Source organism: Melozone crissalis, unplaced genomic scaffold, assembly GCF_028551555.1.
Source record: "Melozone crissalis strain CALT ecotype California unplaced genomic scaffold, PUWL_Pcris_2 ptg000081l_1, whole genome shotgun sequence".
NCBI classification, from domain to species: Eukaryota; Metazoa; Chordata; class Aves; order Passeriformes; family Passerellidae; genus Melozone; species Melozone crissalis.
Window position 1 is genome coordinate 5850298 of NW_026535858.1, and position 18670 is coordinate 5868967.

General features: G+C 54.3%; 1 protein-coding gene across 1 annotated transcript; it reads right to left on the bottom strand.

Moving 5' to 3' along the window:
- Positions 1-689: 689 nt before the first annotated feature.
- Positions 690-18411, bottom strand: PAX1 (paired box 1). Its single transcript, XM_054290124.1, has 6 exons — positions 18164-18411; positions 6163-6293; positions 4697-5401; positions 3300-3451; positions 2569-2761; positions 690-781 (listed from the first exon to the last, which is right to left on the bottom strand). The coding sequence occupies exons 1-6, from the start codon at positions 18409-18411 to the stop codon at positions 690-692; spliced, it is 1521 nt and encodes a 506-aa protein (XP_054146099.1).
- Between the last annotated feature and the right edge of the window lie 259 nt (positions 18412-18670).

Below are 18670 nucleotides of genomic sequence, written 5' to 3' on the forward strand. Positions count from 1 at the left end.
GGGACAGTCCCCTGGATATGGGCAGCGCCAGCGGCCGGGAGGCGGCCACGGAGCGCCGGGATGCGGGAGAATCCCTGGAGGCAGCTCAGGGAGAGATTCCAAGCGATCTCACCGAGTTCTCCCGCTCCCGGAGAGCTCTGGAGAAGCGACGGTGCTCGCTCTGAGTAGGGAGGTCACTGCAGCGTGCCCACGGTTGTCACTTTTTATTAAGGTTCCTTGTTATAGAAATATCCCATTAAAAGTCCTGGAATTTTGGTCCGTTTCCATGGCGGGGCAGAGGCACTGGGAAGGGGCTGGAGAAAGGGCTCCAGCACGGAGGGTGCCCCTTTGGGAAGCCGGGAATTGCTCCCCCGGGCTGGGACACAGCCGGGAATGCTCCCGGAGGGAGGGAGGGAATCACGGCACCCAACAGTCCTCGGGAGTGCGGGGGAGGAGAAGGAAAAACTGAAAGCGAGGGGGAGAAAATACAATAAAATACAATAAAATAAAATAAAATAAAGGAAAACTGAGTCTGTTCCGTCATCCCTTTCCGATCCAGTGGAGGCCAAGCGTCCCTCCGGGAATGTCCTGCCGGGGGTGTGCCGAGGCAGAGAGTCACCTGTCACCGCCCGGGCTGTCCCGTGTCCCCGCTCCGGGCTGCAGGAGCCCATCCCAAGGTTCCAGGAGTCCCTGGGCGCTGCTCGGCGGCTCTAGGACGAGGAGGTCGGGATGGCGATGCCGTGGACGGCGCTCAGGGGCTCCGCAGCTTTCCCCGCGGGGCTGGGCGGTTTTCTGTCCACCCCTGCGGGAAGGGGAGAGGGAAGAAGGACAGGCGAGGCGGGGGATGGAGGCGCTCCGAGCACGGGGGGGACACCCCAAAACCGCCCCCAGAGCCCCCAACAGCGACTGTGACCCCTCAATGACAGGGACAGCGCTGGTGGCACTGCCGGCGACACGGGGGGACCTGGCCAGGTGGCCCCGACCAGCCCCAGCCACGCACAGAACACATCCCCAAAAATTCCTAAAATTTGGGTTGTCCTGGGAGGGGCCTGTGCCGGGAAGGGGACAGGACCGTGCCTCCATTCCTGAGGTGATGGAATTCCTGCTGAGCTCCGTCCCACCCCAGCTCAGCGCTCGGGAATTCCGCCTTCAGGGATCGGGATATTTATCCCGGGGCTGCTGGAGGCACGGGGATAAGCAGGGAGCGAAATTCAGGAAATTGGGAAAGGGCTGAAATTGCCTGGCTGGGTTTTCCTTCCTTCTTTCCTGCCTTTTCCCATTTTTCCCACTCGCTGCAGGTACCCCCAGCCCACCCTAACCTTCCTCCTCCAGCTCATTTGTCAGATAATCCAATTTTAATCCAATTTTAATCCAATTTTCCTCGCCCCAGAAAAGTGGCAGAACAAGAAAACCGATCCAAAGGAAAAAATGGGAAAATTTTAAAATAAAAATTAAAGAGAAAAATAAAAATCAATTTTAAAACCACACGCAAAGAATGACCACTAATAAATTTAAAACCTACAAAGGTTTAAAGAAAGTCCAGGGACAAAACATCTTAAAAGTTGGGAAATCTGAAAATTCAGGCTCCAAGTAGTTTTAAATACTTCGAAAATATGTTAAATATGCAAAGGTGTCTGTGGTCGTTTTATATCCTTATTTTTTTCTTTCCTTATTTCTTTTTTTTTTTTTCATTCTTTTTCCTTCCTTCTCTCCCTCTTTTTTTTTCTTCTTCTTCTTTTTTTTAATCTATAAATAATCGGTTTGAATTATTTATTTTCTCCCTCAATCGCTCCTCCCCGGCACAGCTGAGGTTGCGACTCGCAGCAGGTTAGAAACGGTAAAATGATTAAAAACCAAACAAATAAAAAACTCAATGAAACAAACAAACAAAAAAAAAAAAACCCAAAAAAAGGGAAAACAACCAAAAAAAAATTTAACCCCGGAGGAATAAAAACATTTAAAAGGACGAATATACGGGAAATTAATTGTAAATTAATTAAAATAATAGAAAGTCAATTAATGCTGGGAAAATGACAAAAATGTCGAAGGGGATTTTATAGACAGGGCGGAAAAATCGGGATTTTTAAAAAAGAGGGAATCGAGCTCTATTAACGAGGAGAAATAATTAACGGGAGATAAAAGCAACGCCCCCTCGCACAGCCTCGAATTGCTCCCGTGGGATTCCCGGCGTAGCGTTCGGAGGGAAATAATTCATTAATAACCGCGGGAGCCAATTAAATAAAACAACAGTTAATTACGATAACTAATAACTATAAACAAATCGTTAAATCATTGCTGTCAGTTAATAATTAATAGGTAATTACTGAGAACTAATGATTCCCTGTCAAGGCTTCTGTTTTGGAATCGGTGGGATGGGGGAACGCGGGGAAAGGCTCCTGCTTTGTCCCCGACATTCCCACATTCCGGGGGAGATGAGCGGCCCGGGAATCCTCCCCATTCCGTGGCGGGCAGGGAAATTCCAATTCCAAAGGGGATGGATCCTTCCCATCCCCGACGGGGCGGCCCCTCCCGAGCCCGGGGGTCCCTCCCGGCGCTGTCCCCGCGCTGTCCCCCGCTGTCGCCGCTCACCTTGGCCGCCGGGCTGCTTGAAGGCCATGGCCAGCTCGCCGTGGTGGTGGCCCAGCGGGTTCCCCTGCGGCTGCCAGGGCGGGCCCGGCCCGATGTAGGCGCTGGGGGAGCCGCCGTAGACGCCGGGCTGGCTGGAGGGGGGGTACGCGCAGGCCGGCAGGAAGGTGCCCATGGAGGAGAGCCCCGCGCCGGGCTGGGGACAGCGACACAAAGGGGACAGGGGGCTCAGAATAGCGCGGACGGGGCTCCCTGTCCTCTCTGCCCACCTCCCTGCTCTCCCTTCCCTGCCCCGTTCCAGCCCCATTCGTGCCATGATTCCCTGTCCCTCGTGTCCTCCCAACACTCACCTGCGGGTATTTGATGTCCCCTGTGTCCCCCCAGCGCTCACCTGCGGGTATTTGATGTCCCCCGTGTCCCTCTAACCCTCCCCTGCGGGTATTTGACGTCGCCGTCCATGGCAGCCTTGTCCTGCCCTGTCCTCTCCTGTCCCCCGTGTCCCCCAGCGCCAAACTGAGGGTATTTGATGTGCCCTGTCCCCTCCTGTCCCCCGTGTCCCCCCAGCCCTCACTTGCGGGTGTTTGATGTCGCCATCCATGGCAGCCTTGTCCTTCCCTGTCCCCTCCTGTCCCCCGTGTCCCCCAGCGCTCACCTGCGGGTATTTGATGTGCTCTGTCCCCTCCCTAGCCCTCACCTGCAGGTATTTGATGTCCCCCGTGTCCCCCAGCGCTCACCTGCGGGTATTTGATGTCCCCCGTGTCCATGGCCGCCTTGTCCAGCCCGTTGACCGCCTGGCCCGGCCCGGGAAAGCCGCTTCTGTTCACTCCCGGGGGCCACTCCTCCATTTTCGGGGGGTACGCGGCCCCCTCGGTGCCAGCCAGAGCCCCTGGGGAACAAAACGTCAGCCCCGAGCAGCTTTCGGGGTGAAACAGAGGAAATTCCCGTTTTTCCAAACGCCTGGCTGTGTAAACCCACGGGCAGGGGGCACAAGAATCCGCGTTGCCTCCAGCATCCCGAAATTTGGGATCACACCGCGGGGAGAGTTTGGGGTGTGCCCCCCAAAACCCACTCGCCGTCTCCCCCCCCCCTTCCCTCTCCCAATTCCCAATCCCCGATAATTTAGGGGCTCCAATTTCTCTCCCGACGAAGGGGATTCGGAGAAGTGACATCGGAATTTTAAGGATAAATGATTGCGCGGGGGGAAACGCATGCGGTTGATTTACTTGGGCTTTTGGAAGGATAAAAGGACCCGCAGCCCCCTGCCACGGCCCGCTTGTCCCCCCTTGGAGCCGGCGGGGCTCGGCCTTGGCGCTCCCGGAGCCCCAAAATTCCCAGATTCCTCGGAAGAATCCAGGAGGCCGGATCCGAGTTGCCTTCTCTTCCCTTTCCTCCCTGATTTTCCCTCTCCTCTTATTTTTCCCCTCTTTTCCCCTCCTTTTCACATATATATATATATTATATTTTTTTAATCCCCCTTTGCGGAGCGAAATTCAGGGCTCCGAATTTGCGGTCGGCAATCTATCATCCCTAGGAAAATATTTTCCACATTTTTCATAAAAAGTTCAAGATGTGGCTGAGCCGAGGCCGCATCTGGCCCCGCCGCCCCGACGGGCTGGTGGAGCGGGGGGAGGCCCTTGGGAGAAAAAAAGGGGGGAAAATTGGAATTGGGGGGGTTGGGGGGGGGGAAGGAAAATATACGAAACAACAAACAAAAAAAAATTTGGAGCAAACAGCAAAAAATTAAAGAAACGGCAGCAACAAAAACTCGAATAAACTAAGGAGCTGAAACTAATAAAAAAAGAAGGAAAGGCGCAAAAAGGCACGAAATGAGCGAAGAGGCACGAACCAAACAAAAAGCCGAAAACAAGCAGAAAAAAAAATCCCCGAACGAGCCGAAAGGCACGAAACAAACAAAAAACCCCCGAAACAAACAAACAAAAAAAAAATAACCGAAAAAAAAAAAACCCGAAACAAATAAAAAACCTCGAAACAAACAAACAACAAAAAAACCCCAACGGAACAAAAAAATCAAAGGGACAAAACAAAGAGACAAAAACCGCTAAACCGACCAAGAAAACGGGCTAAAAGAAGGACGGGAGGGTTGGAGGGGAGCGGAAGGCGCGGTACCCACCCGCCTGCTCCACGAAGGTGCGGATGCCCAGGATGTTGGTGACCGAGTGCGCCGAGGGCCAGGAGCGGGGCAGCGGCACCGGGGGCGCCCCGAGGTGCGGCCCGGGGTGCGGGGCAGCCTTGGCGGGCGGCGGCGCGGCCGGGCCCGGGTACGGGTATTGGTAAATGTGCGCGCAGGGCAGCGCGGCCGGCGGCGGCCCCGCGGGGGCCAGCGGGCCGATCTTGTTGCGCAGGATGCGGCTGATGGAGCTGACCGAGGGCACGTTGTACTTGTCGCACACGCCGTCGGCCAGCAGGCGGTCGCGGATCTCCCAGGCGAAGATGCCGGGGTCGCCCTGCTTGTAGTCGCGGATGTGCTTGACCACGGCCGGCGTGGTGACCCGCGGCTTGCTGCCGCCGATGGCCCCGGGCAGGATGGAGCCCGTCTCGTGGTAGCGGGCCAGGATCTTGCTGACGCAGCCGTGCGACACGCGGAGCTGGCGGCTGATGTCGCAGGGCCGGATGCCGAGCTGCGCCAGCTCCACGATCCGCAGGCGGATGGCGTTGGGCAGCGGGCGCCCGTTCACGAAGACGCCGCCCAGCTGGTTCACCTCGCCGTAGGTGTGCTCTGCGGGGCGGGATGGCACGGCATGGCACGGATCGGCGCGGCACGGGTGGGCACGGCGCGGGTGGGAGCGGCCGTGGTGCCCGCGGGGTAGGGATGGGGCTGCAGCGGGAAGGGGAGAGGGAAAAGAGGGGAGAAAGGGGAAGCGAGAAAGGGAGGGGGAAAGGAAGAAAAAAGGGAAGAAAGGAAAAGGAAGAGAAGGAAAGGAAAGGGGGGGGAAAGGAAGGAAATTTGAAGGAAAAAAAAAGAAGGGGGAAAAGGAAAAAGGAAAAAGGAAAAAGGAAAAAAGGAAAAAAGGAAAGAGGAAAAAAGGAAAGAGGAAAAAAGGAAGAGGAAAAAAGGAAAGAGGAAAAAAGGAAGAGGAAAAAAGGAAGGAGAAAAAAGGAAGGGGAAAAAAAGGAAGGAGAGGAAAAAAGGAAAAATGAAAAGCAAAACGAGAATGAGAGGCTAAGGGGAAAGAGAGGGAGAAAAAAGCCCAAGGGAAGGGGGAAAGAAGGAAAGAGAGAAAGGGGAGATACAGACAGAAAAAAAAGTGAGATAAAAGTGACAGTAAAACAAGGAGGGGGAGGAAAGACAGGGAAAGAATGAGAGAAAAAGAAAAGTCAGAAACGACAAGGAGGGGGAAAAAAGGGCACAAGAAAAGGAGAGCGGGACAAAAGGAGAGAAGGCAAAAGAACGAGAACGGGAGAAGGACTCGCAAGGAGGGAGCGGAGCGAAAGCGAAGGGAGGCGCGGGGAGGACGGAGCAGCGCGGAGCCCTCCCGGCACCCCGGCATCCCCGGCCGCCTCCTGCCCCTTCCCGCTGCCCTGCTCCGCCGGGAGCCGTCCCGGAGCGTCCCGGAGCCCGTGCGGGGCCGCACTCACCCATGGCCCGGCGCGGGGAGGGCGCAGCGCCCGCATAGAGAGCGCGGGGGCGGCCGGGCCGGGCCGGGCCGGGCCGGGGGGTCCTGGCGGCGCCGGGAGCGAGCCCCGCTCGCGGGGAGCCCCCGCCGCTCCTCGGGATCAATTTGACGTGGGAACCGCGTCAATCGCGGCCGTCACGGCGGAGGCGCCGCCGCCCATTGGCTCCCGCCCGCTCCTAAATGGCCGCGGCCGGCGGGGCCGGGGGAGCCGCCCCCTCCGCCCGCCCCCTCGGGGCCGCGCCGCCGCCACCGGCACCCCCCGAGCGCCCCCGAGCTGCGGGAGGGCACGGCGGGGACACGGCGGGGACACGGCGGGGGCTCACGGACCCCGAGATGCGAGTGCCCCCTTCCCTCCCCGAGCTCTTCCCACCCGGGACAGGACAGGGACACGGACACGGACATGGACAGGGACAGGGACACGCACCTGCCCCACCTCCAGCCCCGACGGACGGGACAGGACCGGACGGGACCGGGCGCGTTTCGGGGGACACGGAGCCCTGTCCAGGGGGGCTACCCGAGGAAGCGCTGCTGCCCAGCCGCCGGCAGTGAAATCCGCCCGTTTCGGCCCCAAAAAACCCGGCCCGGAGGCGAATCCGTCAAACGCGGCCGGATTCCCGGGGATTTTTATCCCCGCTCACGGAGAGCTCGGTGGGAGGACCGTGAGTGTTTCCCGCAAAAGACTTTAAGGGACGGGGGCAGGTGAGGCCGTGACGGCCCTGCGGATCCCTGGGGATGGGTTTTTGGGAGATCTGGGGATCCCCTGCCCTCATGGAGGAGCTTTTCCCCCCCAGCCCTGGAGCCTTTTCCCCCTGGTGCTGGAGCATCCCTCGCTGCCTGGGGATGAGGTATTTCCAAGGAAAAAAATCCCGTAAGGAAAAGATTCCCCCACCTGCTCCCCGCACGCCACCCGCGTTCCCTGAACCCTGCCGAGTTCCCGGGAACATCACCGGGATCCAGGAATTCCCCGCAGGAATGCACGCCTGGATATAGCGGGGGTGGAAAGGGAGATGAGCAAACGGGGAAAGGGAAATAGAGGGAAAGGAATAATAGGAAGGAAACTAAGGAAAGTATGTAGAGGATGGAGGGAAATCAACCTGAAAAGAAAACGAGAAAGGAAAACAAAAATAAGAAGGGAAGAGAGGCAGATGATGAAGGAAAGTTAAGTTGGGGGAAATGAAAAAAAAAAAAAAAAAAGGAAGAGAAAATAAAAGCAAAAAGAAAATAGTTTTTAAAATTAGGATAAAGAAAAATAACTAAGGAAAAATAAGGGAAACCAGAAAATTGTTGAAAGTAATTGGGAAAGAGAGAGAGGAAAAGAAGGGAAAGGAAAAGAAGGGAAAGCTCAGGTGAGATGCGGCAGGGAAATCCCAATTAATTTGCTCCCTGTCCAGCTCCCTGCGGAGCTCCAGGAGCAGCACTGGACCCCGAAATCTGCTCCCCCCTGGCCATTCCCTGCCCTGCCCTGGCCGCGATGGTTTCCATCTGCTCCGGCTCCTCTTTCCCTTCTCCAGCCCCTCTTTCCCAGCTTGAACACGATCCGGCGCAAAAAAAATATTTAAAAACCCTTAATTTTCCCTGTTTTTGCCAAAGCTGCTGGAATTTTGTGGGTATTTTCATGCCGGGCTGAGCCTCGGGTGACAGGCGTGATTCTACGTCATTAATTTTGCTGAATAAAAATCAAGAAGAGCAGGGAGCTCTGGAAGCTTCTCCCTTTTATTTTTTTTTAATTTTTTTTTTTAATTTTAAATATATTTATCAGGAATACTGGATGGAAATATCAAGGATATTGGAAAGGAATGTCAAGGATGTTCTTCTGCTGCAGCAGCTGGAAATGAGAATAGTTAAAGGTAGGGAGTCCTGGGTGTTTCACCAGTATTTATTCCCGACTATTTATTCCAAAATAATATAATTAATATTATACTGTAATAGAATAAAGATGTTAAATTATTATTCAATAACAATAACATATTCTGTTGTTATGTTGTTATCTGATAATGCCATTCTGTGCTACATTATTTTGTTATTATTAATTCATTGCTGATTCAGGAATGCTGGGGCTCTTACAGGAGTTTATGGAGCTCCTTTTCCATCGGGATCAAACCAAACTGGAAAATCCTGTGGGACCAGGCACTCTGAAAACCCCTCAGAAAGTGCTGGGCGCCTCAGCCTGTGCTTTGTGTGTCAGAGACAGCACAGAATTCCAACAGGATTTTTTTTTCCAGCCTTTTGCCCAAACGCAGGGAGTTGGAGGATCCCAAAAAAATCTTCGTGGTCGCTGAAGAGGAGCGTTTGAGAGCTCAGCAAAATAAAATCCTTCTCCAGAGCTTCCCTCTGAGCATCTCTGCCCGGTCTGTCAAGGCCACAGCTCCGATAATTAACAATAATATTTGTCAAAAGCGATTTTCTCCCGTAAAATCCCTCCCTGCCAGAGGCTCCTCAAACCCACCCGGATTAAAACCACACCAATCCCCCCGGGAGTTTTTCCATTTCAATTTGGTTTTTTCTCTCTCCCTAAAAAATCCCTCTGCGTTCTCTGATGAGAGATTCTCAAAGTGAAAACCAGAGCGGGATCCCGGAGCCTTCAAATAAAAAATTCCTGATGGGAAAGGTGGCTGGTCCGAGGGCAGCACGGAGCGCTGAAAATCCTCAATAAATCGCACGGGTCCATCTTGCTTTTGTCTTTATTTGGATTTTCTCCTGCTTTTTTTGCCCGGGAACCGTTTCGGTGGCTTTTTTTGTGGAATCTCGTTCCATGCCCTGAGTGCAGCGCGGGGATGTGCGGCTCCAGCCGCATCCCACAGCTCTGGATGTGCCGGGGATCCCCTCTCCTTCCCAGGGTTCGATATTTAAAAACGCTGAGTTTTGGGGGGAAAATCCCGGTTATCGGCGGAGCCTGGGGCTGGAAGGAGCGGGGCATTGAAGGTCGGTCCCTGCGAATCCCGCTCGCCACATCTGGGAGCGGCGTGCGAGGAGCGGCCTCTGGAAAGGACCGGGAGAGCCGGGAATGTAGCGAAAGGACAGAGCCGGGCTCCTTCCTCTCCCTGCCGGCATTCCCGGGAAAACCGGCACCTCTGTGCTGGGAATTCCTCCGGGAGTGCTGCGAACCCGCGGGGCCTCTGGAGGTGCCGTGAGACACCAACATCTCCTTCCAACAGGGAGCCCCCCTGGAATCTTGGAATTGTGAAATCCTTGAGGCTGGAGAAGCTCCCCCAAAACCATGGAGACCAGGTGTCCCCCTCTCTCTCCCTGGGGAATGAATATTCCCTGGATCCTCCAGCGCTCTGAAAGAGAAACAAAACTCCCTCCCAATATTTTCCTCCGGGTTGAGCTCCCGCTTAAGGCTGAGCGAGCCCTGGCTGGGTGTAAATCCAGGCGGGATCAGCTCCCGGCTCTGCAAACAAACCCCACAAACACGTGGGGCTGGGGCCGAGGGGCTGCTAAAGCCATTCCCGGTGTTTTCCTAGCGGGATGGATCCCCCCTCCCCGCCACCGCCGGGCCGCGGGCTTGGCAGGGAGCGGGATGTGGAGCTGCGCTGCTGGAAAAACACATCGGGGAGGCTGGAATAGCACCGGGGGCTCGCTGGGGTTGGCACGGGGAGAGCAGGGAATCTGCTCCTCCTCGGAAAGAGCTGGGAGCAGATCCGATAGGATTTGGTAATGTTAAAGTCAGGTTTTAGGGCATGGATGCATCCAGCACTGTTTGAGGCATGGATGGATCCAGCAGCGTTTAACGCAAGGTTTTCTCGTCCTGAGAGGGTCTCGTAGGAGAGAGGGTGGGGTGTACACGAGGGCGGCCTGAAAAGTGGGATAAATAACCCATGGATTTCCCCAGGGATGGCTCTGAACCTGCCGGGCTGCTCAGCCAGAAAAAGGAGGAAGAAAAAAACCAGAATTCCCCGTTGGATTTCCTCAAGGTCGTTCGGCTTTGATGGTGGAGGTGGATTTTAAAAAACATTTTATAGGGCTGGATATTAATTTATAAGTGCTGAATATGACATTATTGAATATATAAACACTGAATTCAATAGTCCTGGATTTTCCAATGTCCCCTTTGCAGCTCTTCCCTCTGGTGCCACACTCCAGAGCCCCTGGCCGTGCCCAGGGTGCCATTCTGCCCATCCAGAGCCCCCTGGTGCAGCTCCAGAGGATTTCCCGAGGGTTCTGGAGCCATTTGGAGGCAGGTAAACTCTTTTCAGGGCTCATTTCCCAGCAGAAACTCGTCCCAGTGTGAAGATGCAGGGCCAGAGCGAGGTGAGCAGCACAGAACATTGCAAACACCATAAAGGCCCCGAAGAATCACAGCAAAACTCTGTTTATTTCTCCCTGTGTGGGAATGGGGGATATAAAATGGGATTTAAGGCTGTGAAGAGCTGCCTTGTCCGCTCCAGCCAATTCCTGAATCCCAAAAGTCCCTCTGCTTCCCATTCCTGCCTGACAGCTCCTCCTTGCACATGGCCTTTAAAATTAAATAAGGGAGGGGATAAAAAAGAACTTTTCCTCACTGCTCTGCCTCCCTGAATCTGCAGGAGACCATCCAAATAAACCAGAAAATAATTATTTACAGCCTTATAAATCGCTGTCACCAATTTCTCCAGGAGCAAATACACCTTTTTGGAGCCAAATGGGATTTTTCAGTGGTTTTTTTTTTTGCAAGTGTGTGGGGTTGAGTAGATATATTTTGAGCTGGGGAAGATTTGGGGGTTCAGACTTGTTTGGTAAGAGAAATAGGTAAGAGAAATTGTCTGGAAAAGTTTAATTTTATTTGAGAAATGCTCAAATGAGCTTTTTGGTTCAAATGAGGTTTTTGGTAAGATGAATTGTGCTGCTCTCCTGGAAGAGCAGTGGTGGGATGGAGCTTTGGAATGGGAATATCTGGGATGGGGGGCATGGACTGGGAATTCAGAGGAATTCCCCCCTAAATCCAACACTGGAAAAGCACCCTGGATGTTGGAGTTATTGTGCATTACCGGAAGCGCTCCGTGCCAGAATTCTGAGGCAGTAATTGGGATAAAATGGGAATGAAATTTCACATCTTGTCCTGGCAAGGGGGAAGTGGGAGCTCCCTTTGGAAAGGCTGCACACAAACAATGCTCCTGCCACTCATCCCGTGGCACCGCCAGCTCTCCGGGCACTGGTTTCCATTTATTCCCCGGGATTCTGGGAGATGTCAGCAGGATTTAACACACATGATGTGGGCAGATGAATGAGCTGGATCCTTTTCTGGGAACGAGAGCTCCTGGGGCTCTGTGTGGTTCTGCAGCTTCAGAGATGGGGGGATTTTTTTCGGGAGATCTGGACTCCATTTCAGGCCGGGAAAATCCTGCTGAAGCCAAGGGGGAGCTTCCCACTCCCGTCAGCAGGTCCCAGGAATGCACTTAAAACACAGGCTTGGCTTTAAAGCCAGGCTTAAGTCTTCCTTCTGAAAGGTGAGGGGTTTAAAAGAGCATTTCTGGGCTTACCTGGCTCTGGGATTGTAAAAGAATCCTGCAGGATGCTGGAAGTTTTATGGATCCAGGCTGGGACCTCTGTGTTGCCTGGGAGCTCTGATATCCCAGAATTATCTGGATAAACACCATGGATATGTCTAGCCAGCATTTTTGTAGAGCCTGCCCCATCCCTCCCCTCTCAGCTGTGGTTTCCCCATGGAAGGTGAGGGATTTCCAGCCCAAATTCCCACTCGTGCCCCTCTCCACCTTCACTCCATCAAGGATCAATTCCTGTTCTAATCCTTCCTCCAAAACAGCCCAGGAAGTGAAGAAATTCCCCCAGGACATGGCCTGGATTGGGTCATTGTCCCCCAAAACACACTTGGGAGTGGCCCAGTGCCACAGGAGCCTGATGGCTCCAGATCCTTCCATGGGGAGCAGGATCCGGGAAAAGGGAGCATCAGCTCCTGGGAAAAATGCTGGGAGCTCAAAACCCAGCTCAGGCAGGGAGACAAAGGAACTCCCTGGGATGGAGGGAATTCCACAGGACACCCTCTGCCATGAGCTTCTTTTCCCTCTCCTTACCTGCTCCAAAATCCAGCAGGGATTCACTTCCTCAGGATGGAATTCCTCTGACTGAAACCAAGAGATAACAGCCCACGGAAGGGAACCATCCCCATCCATCCCGAGCCCGGCTCTGGCATTCCCCATTGGAAATAATTTATATCCTCTGGTCTGCCGGGCTTGTCCCACCAGCCCTAATGACTGGTTCTGTTTAATTTTCAGCTGCTTAATTGCAGCCGAACACTTCAACACCACTAAATTAAAACAAGCTCCCAGCGTTTCCTTGCCTGGGCTCCTGGCCCCGCTCCAAGGGGCGCTTAAAGCAACCTCACACGGTTTGTTCCTGCCACACAGGCTGCTCCCTTCCCGAAAAAACCCTCTGTGTGCCTAAACCCAACCAAGTGGGAGCATGGAAAACAACTTCCAGGCAGGATGAGGCTGCATTCCCTCCCCCTGAGGGTACCCAGCCATTCCCGTGGCTTGGAAAAGGGTTTTGGAGCCAGGAGCATCCTACAGAGGAGCAGAGCCCAGCCTGGAGATGCTGCCCTGATGGAGAAGCTGCTGTTGGTGGGGTTTTTGCCAGGCAATTCTGCGTCTTGGAGCAAATTTCCCAGTGTGGAAGCACTGTGGGTATCAGGTACCCATTAAAAAGGAGCCAGAGGAAATGGAGCTCCTCCAGCAGTTCATGTTCCAGGGTAATAATGGATGTTTAGGGTTGGGATGTGCCCTTTCCAGCGCCATTCAGGGGGGGATTGTTTGCTTTGGGGATGGATGTGCTTGTGGGGGGCTGGGAATCCATCAGCAGCGCCAGGGCTGGGACACGGAGCCGGGAGAGGGAAGGACAAACAGGATCAGGATCTGCAGAGAGCAGGGAGAAACGAGCTGAGGGCAAAGCTGGCCCCTCTCCAGCCACAGGAGCCTCATGGCTACAGCTCCTTCCATGGGGACCCCATCCCATCCCATCCCATCCCATCCCGTCCCATCCCAATCCCGCCAGGATAGAGAGAAAAAACCCCTGAGGGAGGGAGGGAGGGAGAGCAACCCCCGTTAATTGGGGGGTAAAAATAACCCAAACCTGCAGGAGCAGCCCATGGAAAACTCCTATAAAGTTGAAAGGCCCTGGAAGCCGGGCAGGCTCCTCGTGCCCATAAATAATTTCCTCGTGGATCAGCGGAAACAATGCAATTAGGGGCCGGCTGCTGCAGCACGGTGGGACAGCAGCCAGGCAGGCCCTGGGAATGCTCAGACATCGTGCAGCACTCCTCCCGGCTGCCTGGAGGCTTTTGGGCTTTCACTGGGTTTTTCTTGGGTTTTCTGTGGCTGAGATGACCCCAAAGTCTCTTTTTTCCCAGCCCCGCTACCGAAGAAGTCGGGATTCATCAGTTCTGCTTTTCAGGGTTGTTTATTTTTCCTTATCTATAACTATCTATTTCCATGTCTATAACTATCTATTTCCTTGTCTATAACAATCTATTTCCTTATCTATTTCATCTATTCCTTCTCTGACCCACTGAGGTCTGACTAGCAGGTTGGGTTGTGATCGCCCTTGGGGTGGTGTTAACTTTTATACTATTAACTACATGTACCTTATGTACAATAATTTTCCAATACCTATCACCTATGTTAGATAGTTCATCTCTACTCCAAACCAATCCAGGAGTGCCACCATCACAGCAGAAGATGGAGAAAAAGAAGAGGAAGAAGGACAGGACACACCCAGATTCTTCCATCTTGCCTCTTGATCTCCCATTCTAAAAACCCCAAAATTCTACTTTTTCACCCTGTGACGAATTAACCACCATTCCACTCAAACCCTTGTGGCTTGTAAATCCTCACACAAAGTTGGGAATTGTTTCCATGGGATAAAATCGAAGGCACGGGTGTTTTTGAGTCCGTGCCAAGGTCTCTGAGCCCCTTGCCAGGGTCTTGAATCACCCAGAGGAATGTCCTGGGTCCCAAGAGGTTTTTGCCTCCTTTAGACAAGACAAGGGCACAAAGGCCAGGCCTGGCTGCTGCAGGGACCAAGCAGGATGGTTGGGATAAGAGGGATAGGATGGTTTGGGAAATGGGAGTCATGTGCCCAGTAAGGAGCTGTGGGATGAAGGGATGGGCCTCCATGGGGCCGTGTCCATCCTCCTCATCTGAAAAAAAAAAAAAAAAAAAAAAAAAAAAAAAAAAAAAAATTAAAGGAGGCCTTGCATGGACACCTGGAGGGAGGAGGAGCCCGGACAAAGCCGGAAAGCCGCGTTTGTGGCGGGTTACCTGATCCCGGTGCGGGCTGAGGTGAGAACAGCGGCTGCCCGATCCTTATCTCGGCAGCACACACAATGCCCCGCGTCTGTCCCTGTGCCAGCATGGAGGGAAAACACCTCCAGTGCATTTCCTTCTGCTCAGCCCCTGGGCAGCAGCGAGGAGAGGAGGCCCAGAGCCAGTGACCCGCACGGGATCTGCTCTCCTGCAGGAAATTCCTTGCCCTGGGATTAACAAAGCCGCCAATAAACCTGAGCAGGATTTTCCTCTAAAAGCCCAGCGGTGCAAATCCTCTGGGATTTCTTCTCATCTCCCTTAGGAGATGGAGTGGCTCCTGCCACTCCATTTTTCCAAGGGAGTGAGAGTGACAGGGCACATCCATCCATCCATCCATCCATCCATCCATCCATCCATCCATCCATTCATCCCTCCACCCTTTGGACCCCCATTCCTCCATGCCCACCCTTTTCACCATCCACTGGCCAATCTCAACCCCAAAAATCTTCATTTCTTCCCAGTGGGGCACAGAACTGAGGGTGACCCCAGGCTGCGTCCCTATCCCAAGGAGGGGGGTCCCTTAGGGAGCCACTGGCACATGGAAAAAGGCTCCAGAGCTGGTTATTCCTCTGTCCAGAGGGATTTTCTCTGGAGGGAGTTCAGGCAGGATCCTGGCTGCAAAAGAGGGATGATGAGCCCAAGAAGGGTGACCAAATATCCCAGGATAATTTGGAATGGGGGGAAGGAAAAGGAGCCAGAGGGAAGACAAGGAAACTCCCTTTCCACCAGCCCGTTATACCTCCACGCTGAGCTGCAATTCCCAATCCCTAATTTAGGATATTTGAATCCCAAACACCACCTGGCAGAGCCTCCAGGGCAGTTTTCCAGCATAGATCTGCTCCCTGAGGGCTCTGGTTCTGCTCCACACCGGGTGGATGCTGGCAAAGCTGCGCCGGCCCAGGAGATGGAGCCACCACATCCCAGCCTCTGGCTCCTCCTGGAAAACCCTGGCGAGCCGGGGCCTGCCCAGCAGGAAAAGGCCCCTGAAGGGGATATCTTTCACCTCTTGGTGACTTCTTCCACAAATATCCCGTCCTTCAACACCTTTCTGTTGACAGAGTCTTTGTCAATAGCGCCTGAACTTCAAGCTCGATCCCAATCTCCGCTCCAGGGGGAGAACCGGTTGTGCCAGAAGTGCCAGCCAGAGGTGTCTGGGGGGGAACACGGCCCTTTCCATGGAAAAATTCCTCCTCAATTCCCTGTGTGCAAGGGAATCTCACAAATCCCTGGCTATGGGACACCCAAGGTGCTCGGAAGGGACAGGAGAGGTGGAGCTGCTCCATGGAGGTGTTGCTGGCATCAAATACATTTAAATTCCCAAAATACCTCTTGGATTCAGCAGCACGTGGAGAATAATCCACAAAGAGCTCCAGAACTTTTTGGGGTGGGAAAGGATTTTAAAGCTCATCCCGTTCCATGGGCAGGGACACCTTCCACAATCCCAGGCTGCTCCAGACCCTGTCCAACCTGGCCTTGAGCATGAACAGGAAAAGTTGTTTGTTACTTTAAAAGCGTCCATGAAAAAGTCTCTGGAAAAAACAACAACAAAATTTAAATATCAATATGCAGATTTTTACCTTGGAAGGGTTTTTTAAAGTGTTACTGGATTTAAGGAAAAAATGGAGCAGCAGAGGTGAAGGAAGCACCTTTATCCTATCAGCCATGAAGATCTGAAATTTAGGAATGGAGATAAAGTTCACCAGGGTTTCTCCGGAAAAATTAGAAATATTTATTGATTGTCACAGTCCTGCATTTTCAGCAAAGATTTACATTTTTCAAATAAGAGGGGAAAATAAATTTTCCTTTAAAAATAGTTTTGGAGAGGCAAAGCTCAGGGCTGGGTGGGTTTTTGGGCAGAACCTTTGGATGGCTCCAGAGGGAGTCATGATGTGCCTCTATGCACAGCTCCGGAACAGGTCAGGTGTCAGAATCCTTGACTGGGAAAACTCCTGGAGGGGGGGAAAATAGAGGAAAAAACCGAGAAAAGAGGCAGGAATGCGCTGCCAGCCTGGAGGCTCCCTCTAGCGCCGCTTCCCAGAGTTGCCAGGGGCCGGGGATCCTCGCATCCCAGCAGGAAAAGCTGAGGAGGGGACAGCCAGCAGAGCTGCCCTCCCCAGCCATTCCCTGCCCAGCCATTCCCTGCCCCAGCCATTCCCTGCTCCAGCCATTCCCTGCCCCAGCCATTCCCTGCTCCAGCCATTCCCTGCCCAGCCATTCCCTGCCCCAGCCATTCCCTGCCCCAGCCATTCCCTGCTCCAGCCATTCCCTCCCCAGCCATTCCCTCCCCAGCCATTCCCTGCTCAGCCATTCCCTGCTCCAGCCATTCCCTCCCCAGCCATTCCCTGCCCAGCCATTCCCTCCCCAGCCATTCCCTCCCCAGCCATTCCCTGCTCCAGCCATTCCCTGCTCAGCCATTCCCTCCCCAGCCATTCCCTGCCCCAGCCCTCAGGACACTTTTGGGTGCCCCTTTCCAGCTGGTGCCACCAAAACCCCGGAGCAGGGACCCCAGTGACCCTGAGCAGTCCCGGATCCCAGCGTGGCAAATCCCAGGAAGGGCTGACAGCAGCGGGAAGTGACAGCTCCCAGCCCTGGGGACATTCCCGTCTGCGTTCCCTGTCCCTGCCAGCGCACACACAGGCGCCACTCGTCAATGTTTGCCCTGGCTGAGCTGAGATGGATCCATGGGGCAGTGTCCAAAGCCAGAGTTTGGTGTTCCTGGATACACCTGGACACTCAGCTCTGTCCCACACACGTCCCCTTCTGTCCTGTCCATGTCCCCGAGGAGGGGGAGGCACAGGGACAGCCGTGGGGACGGTCATTGAGGAGCAAGGGACAGCCAGAGCATTTTCCAGCAGCTCAGGGGCTGCCCCAGATCGCAAATCCCCATCCCATGAGGAGCAGCCCCATCCCTCCGCGCCCTGGGGGATGTCACTCTCCCACATCCCAAATTCCCAAAACCCCAAATCCCCATGAGGAGCAGCCTCATCCCTTTATGCCCTGGGGGGTGTGACTCTCCCTGGTCCCAAATTCCCAAATCCCCATCCTGTCAGGAGCAGCCTCATCCCTCTATGCCCGAGGGGATGTGGCTCTCCCAGGTCCCAAATTCCCAAATTCCCAAATCCCCATCCCATAAGGAGCAGCCCCATCCTGCTGTGCCCTGGAGAATGTGACTCTCCCAAATTCCCAAATCCCCATCCCATGAAGAGCAGCCTCATCCCTTTATGCCCTGGGGGATGTGGCTCTCTCAGGTCCCGAATTCCCAAATTCCCTGATCCCCAAATCCCCAAATACCCAAATCCACATCCCATGAAGAGCAACCCCATCCCTCTATGCCCTGAGGGATGTGACTCTCCCAGGTCTCAAATTCCCAAATCCCCATCCCATGAGGAGCAGCCTCATCCTGCTGTGCCCTTGGGAATGTGATTCTCCCAAATTCCCAAATATCCAAATCCCCATCCCATGAGGAGCAGCCCCATCCCTCTGTGCCCTGGGGGATGCTCCCACTCCAAGGCCTTCCCAGTGCTCCATCCCATGGAATCTGTGTCCCCACCCGGCACCATCTCCTCCCTCTCCCTCCAGGACCGCAGCTGGTTCGGGGGGAAAACAAAACGGGAGAGGGATCTGGAGCTTCCCAGAGCACGGAGGGTGGGATGTGGCAGATCCCACGGGATGGGAGCCCGGCCAGGCCGCTCCCAGCAGCGCTGCAGCATCTCCAGGCGCCGGGAGATGGCAATCTCCATCTTCCGATGGCATTCCCGGCGCCGGGAATGAGCCTGATGGGGCCGCGACACCCCCGAGCTCCCAGCAGGGAAATCCCGCTCCAGCCCTTCCAGAGGAGCGGGATTTATTCCCCGTGCTCGAATCAATACCGGGTATTTACCCTGCGCCGCTTTATCCCGAATATCCGCCTCCATCTTCCCGAATAAACGGGGGAGAATTGGAGCGGCCCTGTTATCTGTTTGCCATCTGCCCCGGGTTTGGCGGCTGCTCGGGCTAAGCTCTGGATCAACACGGGTTTATTGGCTCCTGTCACTGCGGGCCGAGCTGAGTGAGACATCAAACCTCCCTCCTTCCCTCCTCCCTCTGCTGGGCTGCTCCGTCCAGGCAGCTTTTTTTAGGAAAGGGAGAAGAAAATGGGGATTTCGGTCAGATTTCCAGCATTCCGTTCCTTCC